Source organism: Nicotiana tomentosiformis, chromosome 9 (genome assembly GCF_000390325.3).
Source record: "Nicotiana tomentosiformis chromosome 9, ASM39032v3, whole genome shotgun sequence".
Taxonomy (NCBI): domain Eukaryota; kingdom Viridiplantae; phylum Streptophyta; class Magnoliopsida; order Solanales; family Solanaceae; genus Nicotiana; species Nicotiana tomentosiformis.
This window is the reverse complement of record NC_090820.1, coordinates 100,379,858-100,389,194: the sequence shown is the minus strand read 5'-3', so window position 1 is coordinate 100,389,194 and position 9,337 is coordinate 100,379,858. Positions and strand designations below refer to the sequence as shown.

The window sequence follows — 9,337 nt, the reverse complement described above, 5'->3', positions numbered from 1 at the left end:
TCAAAATACCAATTACACCCGGATTCAAGCCTAAAGAACTTCCAAACTTTCAAATTCCACAAACGACGCCTAAACCTACCAAACCACGTCTGATTGACCTCACATTTTTCACACAAGTCATATTCAACATTGCGGACCTATTTCAACTTCCAGAATCGGAATCTGACCCCGATATCAAAAAGTAAACCCCCCGGTCAAACTTTTCAAAATTTGACTTTCGCCATTTCAATCCTAAATTAGCTACAGACCTCAAATTCACAGTCGGGACACGCTCCTAAGTCCAAAATCACCCAACGGAACCGACGAAACTCCATTCCGAAGTCGTATTCACACAATTCTAACTACGGTCAAAAATCTTGAGACTTAGCTTCCGTTTTAGGGACTAAGTGTCCCAAAATACTCCGAAATCAAAAACAAGACCTCCCGACAAGTCACATAAACAGAAACAGATACGAAAAAAATAGTAAATAGGGGATCGGGGCTAATACACTCAAAACGACCGACCGGGTCGTTATACCTGGTCCTTGATAATTCGTGACTTTAAAATGGAAAGTGTTCTAACATTGTGTTGATGTTGAGCTGAGTTGACACAGGGACTATGCTTATGACAAACACAGAGTTTGTCATCATCAAAAATGGAGAATTTGTTGGCCCAAGTAAAGTTTATTTTGATGATTGACAAAGGAACTCAAGCATGAACCAGGTCCATACACAGTGTATACAGACAGGGGCAAATTCAAGCACAAGGCATGCACGTGAAGGAGATAAGGTTAAGTGGTTATATCCGATATCTCCTGAACAAAAAGGTTGCATAAGTGATAATGAGAAGGACTCCTTACTCGATAGAACTCTATCCTAGATAAGGGAGGAGTTAGAAGTTGAAGATAACTAGAACTCTTCTACCATGGAAGAGTATAGCATTAGAACTTTAGTTATTTCCTATTCTACTATCTCTATATATTGCGAGATGTTCTTATTCTACAGGTATGTACAAAAGCTGAAGTTAAACTTGAGTTGAAAGCAAAATAGCAAGGCATTTTACAAGCAATTATTGTGTGATTCAAGTGTGTGAATCTGAAGCTACATGAACCAGATAGAAGAACCAGTTTCAAGTGTCTGCCTTTTATTCTAGTTCAATTGTAGTAGGGCTTTTCAAATTGTATCTTTTAGCTTTATCTAGAGGCAATTATATTAGGTACTCTGAGTATTCAAGTTAGAGTTAACTTGAACTTATCACAACAGTTAGAGGATAGTTGCCACAACGGGATTAGAGGCAATCCTTAGGTTTACAAAGAGTTTTGTAAATGTTGTTTTAGCTCAGTGATTTAGTGAAGTGTTGGGGAAAATCCTACTGAGTAGTAGGTCGTGGTTTATTCACCTTTTAAGCTGAGTATTTTCTGCGTAAAAATACTTGTGTTCTTTACTTTCCGCATTTACTATTTCCGCAATAATAGTATAATAAACACATAGAAAAACCAGGTCCTTCTATAATCAATGTACGTAAAAATTGGACACCACACAAATTAATCAAATATCATGTACTTTGTTATATTTGCTCCTAACATGTTAAATGACTCGTCCCACCTTGAAAAAATAAGGACACGTTGCTGGCCTTAGATTAATTTTAAAACTTGATCCATTTTAATCAAACCCACCCTCCCCATCCAAAACCCTTTTCAAATCTTCTTCTTCAAATGGTTAAAGCTCATGGTCCAGGCTGGTGACCTCCATTGCACTTTGGATGGGTGCCCGCATAAGGCGGAAGTGATTGAACTTACGTCATACTTTGTGATCAAAATTGTTGAAAAAATAACACTTCGTTCTTCTTTTGACGGGCAATTAATATATAGTGTTTTGTTCCAAAGTATTGAAATTGTTAGTAAAGTAACTTTAAGATTCTTTTTTGTAAGGGATCTTTGACGAAACAAATTAAAAGAGCACGTTAGGTAATTACCTGCCCTAAAAATAGTAAGCAAAGAATAAAGCTGCGGAAATGATTGCAAAAACAAAACCAAAAGAAAAATGAAAAAGTAGAATAACAATTGCAAATGTAAGATAGTGCGTCCACGGTCCATGGACAAGGACATTTCCGTTATTTTGTATTACATGTATAACAAAATACAAAGGTACATATAGAAGGCAATGGACATACAACAACAATAATAACAATAAATTAACCCAGTGTAATACTACAAATAGAGTCTGTGAACTTTACCCCGATCTTATAAAGATAAAGAGACAATTTCTGATAGATTCTCCGCTCAAGACGAGCATAATCACAACAGCACTGAAAAGATTATCATTCAAGAAGTCAGCCATACGTTGTTTATTTAGGAAAATAGAAGTTGAAAATTTCAAAGATTTTTTTAAAATTTCTTTCTTTTTTCACATGTCCGCGATCGAATTCCCATTGACCCTGCTGCAGACATCGCGAATTTCCAATTGAGCACCAGGAGAGGGAGGCAAGTCCCCCATTTTAGTCATGGCAGCATTGAAGTCACGTAAGAAAAGAAAACCATTGTTACTATAGCTTCTAACAAAGTCATTAGTAGTACTATTCCCTGTAAGCACTTGGTCCGAAAAAAGAAGTCCCTGATTCCTGTTTAAATCATCGTAATAAGCCTTGTCGAAAAAATTAGGAGTTACCAAATCTAGTGGTACCAAATTGGTGTCGTTGTTATTGACAGGACAATTACACTTTAGTGTTGATTTCATAGCTGGATTGATATTGTTGTCGTCACACATTGTAACGCACCTCGCGAAACCTATCGTATGTGCTCCGGCCAACGCTACCATTTCCCTGGGCGACATTCCCTTTGCGCGGAATTTCTTTAATTGGGTGTTGAGATCGTCGAATGGTGCAGGAAGTTGTGTTAATGAGCCTGTGAAATTTGCAGTTCTTGCGTCTCTTCGGCCTAGTCGCACTGGGTATGGTATTCCTCCCAGCTGTTGATTAAACATAAACAATATGATTACACATTTCTTTTCCCGAAAACGTTGAACTAATTAACATGAAAAGAATTGTCATAAGAATTTAAAGTATATACACTAACAACATAATATTTTTTGTATAATATTCATATGTATAGCATGTTTGACCAAGCTTTTCTAATCCTAGAAATACTTTTTTTTTTCAAAAAAAATATTTTTTTCAAAGTTGAAATGTTTGGCAAAGCTTTTGGAAGGAAAATAAGTGATTTTGATCAGAAGAAGCAGAAAAAAATAGCTTCCCTCCAAAGCACTTTTGAGAAACATACATATAAAAACAGTTTTTAAAAGCTTGGTCAAACACTAATTGTTGCTCATAAATGCTTTTTAAATTAATTATCCAAACACAAATTGTATCTCACCAAGAGTACTTTTGAGAAAAGCACTTCTCAAAATAAATTTATTTTACAGCTTGGCCAAACAGGCTATTAGTATGGGTTGGATGGGTTTGATTCTAAGGAGGCGGTTCTTTTTTTTTTTTAAATCCAATAAAGGCCAGCTACATGTCTTTTTTAAGATGGGATCAAGCTATTTAACGGGCGGGGACAAATATGATCCCAAAGTATAATGATAGGGCGTAATTATTATACTAAGAAAGTGAAACGGGTAAATATTGCTTATTTTCGATTATAAAGGGGCAAATATGGCCCTTTCATATTTTAAATATATTGTAGGTTGCATGCCTTATTTTTCAATTTCTAATCTCACATATTATGTAAAATTATATGTACTTATATTTTAGGAGACCTACCGATATGGCAAAAAATTATTTGCAATGATTGAATAGAATGTTAGACTTTTGTTGAAAATTTTATATTTTTCGATGGACAATATCTCTAAGTCAACTAAGCCCTTTTGTTTAGCCAAAAAATAAAATTAAGCCCTTTTGAAGGTGCAAAAATCCAAGATAAGAACGTAAGACTACACATCAACATCAAATATATATTGTGTCCACGTTTGAAATAATTAATGTAGGCAAGATGTTGACGTTGATTAAGGCAGTAATGGGCTGCTTATTGTGACTTCCACAAGTTACTAGGTAGATGTGATTTATGAATCGCAACAAGTGCCTTCCTCCCCACCCACCAACACCTCCTTTAATTTGTGCTAAGATAATATTGACATCTCATAGTTTTGTTGAATATTGCTTCCTCTAGTTGTAACTACGAGAAAAACTAGATCCTAGTAGAATTTAATTTATATATATAGATGGTATAAAAAAAATTACACTATCAGTATAATTGACCTATTATAGTAAGTCACAATTTTTATTATGTTATCAGATAATGCTTATAATAAAATTTACTTGTAATTATCTTATATCATTCCATTTGAATTTATTTGTTTTGGTTTGATTTTGTAGTAGAAATGTAAAAATTACTTTTTAATCATGTGTTTTAAACAATATGCCTTAATGCCAATTCATTCGTATTAAGTATATATTTAAGGGTAAAATGAGAATATTAAAATAAAAAAGTGATAGTTGTTTGAGATAGACTAAAAAAGAAAGTAAGACACATAAACTATAAATAAAAAAAAATTATGTTTACACGTTAATGCATATAACTTAAACTCATATTCTAGCATATATATATATATATATATATAAATCATAATAATAATAACTTACCAAAGCAACAGAGTCGCGAGCAGCAAGAGCTAGGATATCTGCACAAGAAACAGCTTTGCCAGGGCACAAATTTTTTATCCTTTGTTTAGCCTGATCTATTACTTCATAACCTCTTACTGAATTATCATTTGGTGGCGAAGATTTTTCTCCTTGAAATCTTCCGGGAATATCATTTAGAAGAATACCCCCATCACATCCCTATATTAATATAAATCACAAGTCAAATATTAGGCCAACAATATTACTATATGATAAAACAGGCTACTGACTACTTACAAAAATATAAGGGGCGATGTAAGCAAGTAGGCGCATGTACTAAAAAATTAAATTTTCTCGTTGATAGTGTATTCATTAACCTTAAAGTTAAAAGAATTTATGTTTCCTCTATATTACTACTTGTGTATAGCAAACAAATTTCAAAAAAAAAAGAATTGAGCATATATATATGTATATAGCTAGTAATGTTTGACCTTTTCTTCAAAATTTTCCACCAACAATTTTATTTCAAGAGGTAAAAGAAATGCTTAAAAACACTTCTATTACTGTATGCAGCCAATGAAGGATAACTTTGATTTTTTTCATAAAACTAACTCCTCTCAATACTAACCCTTGTTAATTATTAATTGATAGTATTAAAAGCTGCATGTTCTCACACAGTACCGTAATTGAGTTATAGATAGTGAAAGGACAAAAAAATGTAAGAAATGCAAATTAAATGCTTAAAACTTCTTAGAGTATAGAAGAACTTTTAGAGCCTATTTGGCCAAGCTTCTGAAAGCCAAAAGTACTTTTTCCCCTAAAAAAGTACTTTTTAAAAAATTTGAGTTGTTTGGCCAATTACATAGAAGTACTTTTGGCCGGTAGAAGAAAAAGTTTTTTTGCTTTTTGAGAAGAAGCAGAAAATTCTAGCTTCTTCCAAGAAGCAGAAGCAGAAGTAGAAAATTAATTTATTCATGACAAAACTATCTTCACCATAAATTTATATTTTTCAAATTATCCCTTACTACTTTGAGTTTTTCCTTTTCATTTTTGTTTCTAGTTTTTACCATTCTATTAAAATTAAAGATATTATATATATGAATCATATTGTAACTTTTCAAATTCTTTATTGACTTTTCTTATTTTTGATTTTTCTTTGTGTAATGTCTTGTAACTTTCCAAATTATCTTCTTCTTTTTTCACACTAAAACAAATTATCTATATCCTTCTTTGGATTATCAATTCTCTTCCTACAAATAATCATTTATAATTTCTTTCTATTATATAATATTGGTTCCCGAATCTTTAAAACAGTTATCAAATGTAATTTGTAAAAATGACCTACAAATAGGTAATAAATTTACAATTGTATTGCATAATTTATCTGTATATTATTAAAAGAAGAAGAAAATATATCCGCATTAAGTCAAGTGACAGCCTCACAATAGGCCAATTGGCAATTTAGGACAAATAGGTAATAGAGTTTCTTTTTAAATTTAAATTAATAAAAAATAAATTGTACATTATCTGTTGTTAATAATTAGTTACTCCTTTTGAATTAGTTTAAACATACTTAACTATTTATTTTATGATTTCTATTATATATTTAAAATTATTTCTATTTTATGCTCTATGCCATCTTTCAAGTTTGACACTTAGAATTATCTAGTTATAACCACTGTTTTAAAAGGCGTTTCTGGGGCGAGGCGTACCAAAAACTCCCTGGGGCGATGGTGTGGGGCGAAAGTCTCAAGAGGCGTACGCCCGGGCATTCGGGGCATACGCCCGGGCATTCGAGACGCGTTTTTTTAGTGAGCAGTAAGCCCTAGAGACTTTTTCAAATTAAAATAAAATTTGTTGAATTAGTCCTTCATATAATACCCAAATTCTCAAAAGTCAGTTTGGTAATTACTCAAACGGTTTAAAAAGGAACTCAAAAGTATTAAATTTAAAAGTCAAAACCTTTTTTTATTGATTTAAGCCCTAATTCATGGTTTTTCCAATTATTTATCTTGTCCGCTAGTCTGCTAATATCTCCCAATAGCAACGAATATTTAATTTTTTTTACAAATACAAAGAGAACTACATTCTTCTTTATAGCAGCAAATTCAAAGTTCAAATTGCAGGTTAATTATCCTTTTTGTTCTTCCATATAGAAAACTTTATTCTTTTACACTCATATTACTTGTGCTTGTAAGTAGCGTATAATAGATTATTTTGATTAGTTTTTGTGGGAATGGAGCGCACATATATATAATTTTCTTCAATTTTTATGCAATTTTACCTGTTTATAAATATTTACTGTCATTATATTATTTTATAAAATATTAAAAATTTAATACCTATGGGGCTTACGCCCCGTGCCTCGGGGCTTACGCCCCGCTGAGGCATATGTAAAACGCATCGCCTTACGCCAACGCCTTTTAAAACACTGGTTATAACTACCATGGCTATACATAATTTTATCCGACGACATATTCTTCTATCAATAAAAAATCCAACTATTATGCTAATGAAGACAATACTGGAGAGATTGATGAAGGAGATGAGTCTTCTGATATTCCTTTAGAAATGCAGGAAAGTCTTCTACTAATATGGAGGCGTTGTGTGATAGAAGTAGAGATGAAATTGTTGAAAAATATTATCATGTGTGAGTGACTTTACTTATTATTTCATGATAGATTATCAATATATAGTAATTTGTGGACAGACTTCTAATTTATACTGAATGGTGTATTTTTAGTTATTCAAATCATCATATAACAATAAGTAATTATACTAGATAATATCATATACTTTGGTATGACTATATATGTAAAATTGATTTAAATCTGTAATATGTTTGTTTACTTTATATTTTATATTTTAATTAAATAAAATAAAATAATAATAAAAGTCTCTTACGATAAATATTTAAGTTCATTTTTCTGTTTAAAAGAATTATAAGACCTTGGTACTTTCTTTTTGGTAATTTGACACTCAAAAGTACTTTTAAAAAAAATTGGCCAAACACAATTTCTTTACCAAATATTGCAAAAAAAATACTTCTTAAATAAATTGGCCAAACACAAATAGTGTTTTTCAAAAGTACTTCTAAAAAAAGTACTTCTGAAAAAAATACTTTTCAAAATAAGCATATTTTGACAGGGCCAAACGGGCTCTTATACTATCATCTCATCCGAAAGATTATTACAACTTACCATTTATAAAATACGAGATTGATAACTTGAAAATAAAGTAGTTATCAGCTAGCTAAAATAAGGTAAAATATGATGATATTATAAAATTCTTCACACTATCGATGTTAAGAGGACGAAAGAACTTACATCGACAAAGCAATCGTGGAAGAAGAGACGAATGAGAGACGCACCCATTCGCCTCTCTCTCCTAATGGCTTCAGCCACAACTGATCCAACAGCTGCAAATATGCAAAAATCCTGAGATAACATGTCTGAATTTTGCTCCAAAATATTGCTCTCTGACTCTATTTTCGTATCAAAATCTTCCATAACTGTGGCTACATGTGTGTTCTTGTATATAGAGATGCCAGCAAGGGCAAGAGCCATAAGGCTAAGTGCCAAGCTCAAATGAGTTGCACCACAACCCATGATTCAAGTGAATTAAAGAGAGGATTTTAATTAGGAGCAATTGCTTTTTGGGATGATTTTCTTATTTGCTTTTGGCTCCTTTAAATAGGAAATTTGGTCAATATTTGGTTATATTATATTGCTAGTAAATGACTGTAATGAGAGCGGTTGGGTGTGGAATAGACTTTTTGCTCATGGACGGCTCAATACTATGTGCGTAAAGTCAAAGCTTTAATTTTTTTGTTTTTATATATATATATATATATATATATATATATATATATATATATATATATATATTATTTTATTAAAATTTATTTTTCTAGTTGTTTGAGACGCAAAGTTATGAATAATTATTTGATAATCAATTTCTTCTAATAATTTTTTTTATTCAATATCTCTCTAGCAACATTATTGACATTAAAATCATTTCTGGTTTTAAAAAAACTTCTTTCTACTGAGACAATTGTTACATGAACTATTAATATTATTCTTTAAGTAATATATGCATTTGAAAAAAAAAATCAAATCCTTTTATTCAAAGTATGTATAAGAAATTACTTGAAAGTAATTTATATTTTTTTTAAAAATAAATTTATAGATTAAAAAGTGAGGCCCCCAAAATTAGGGGCCTAAGGGTGTGTTTGGTATAACGAAAAATATTTTCCGTAAAAAATATTTTTCAAGAAAATATTTTCTTGAAAAACAAGTAGTAATCTTATTCATTTTTCGGTGTTTGGTATGCGCAAACTTTCAAACACATAAACCTCCGAACTCATAATTTTGGAACTTGTAAAATTTCGAACATGTAAACTAAAACATGAAAACACTAAAACTGAAAATATATAAAAAAAATATTTTTTTTCTGGTGCAGGTGAGGTTTGGCGGGGTGAGGGGTGGGTACTAAAGAAAAACGAAAAAATAGAAATTTGAAATTATAAAAAAAAGGTAAATTTTTTTTTTTTGTGGGGGTAGTAGGGTGGGTGGTGACTAAAAAAAAAGGAAAAAACAGAAATTTGAAATTACAAAACAAAAATTAAAAAAAAATTTGTGGGGGGCGGGGGTGGGGTTTTGCGGGGTGGGAGGTGGGTGGTGCAGAAAAACGAAAAAACAGAAATTTGAAATTACAATAAAAAAAAAAAAAAAAAATTGG

The 9,337-nt window shown here is 31.4% G+C and overlaps 1 protein-coding gene across 1 annotated transcript; it reads right to left on the bottom strand.

The window, feature by feature from the left end:
• Window positions 1–2,056: 2,056 nt before the first annotated feature.
• Window positions 2,057–8,270, bottom strand: LOC104106202 (suberization-associated anionic peroxidase-like). The gene is made up of 3 exons (XM_009614692.4): window positions 7,924–8,270; window positions 4,619–4,816; window positions 2,057–2,946 (listed from the first exon to the last, which is right to left on the bottom strand). Exons 1-3 carry the CDS (start codon window positions 8,203–8,205, stop codon window positions 2,386–2,388), a joined length of 1,041 nt encoding a protein of 346 aa, XP_009612987.1. The 5' UTR covers window positions 8,206–8,270; the 3' UTR covers window positions 2,057–2,385.
• Between the last annotated feature and the right edge of the window lie 1,067 nt (window positions 8,271–9,337).

Excerpts from the sequence above, each read along its gene's own strand:
- LOC104106202 (XM_009614692.4), bottom strand. The coding sequence starts at position 8,205 with ATGGGTTGTGGTGCAACTCATTTGAGCTTGGCACTTAGCCTTATGGCT. Across the intron at positions 4,817-7,923 it reads TCCACGATTGCTTTGTCGAT|GGATGTGATGGGGGTATTCT; the intron begins GTAAGTTCTTTC and ends ATATTAATATAG. Across the intron at positions 2,947-4,618 it reads CTCGCGACTCTGTTGCTTTG|CTGGGAGGAATACCATACCC; the intron begins GTAAGTTATTAT and ends TTTAATCAACAG.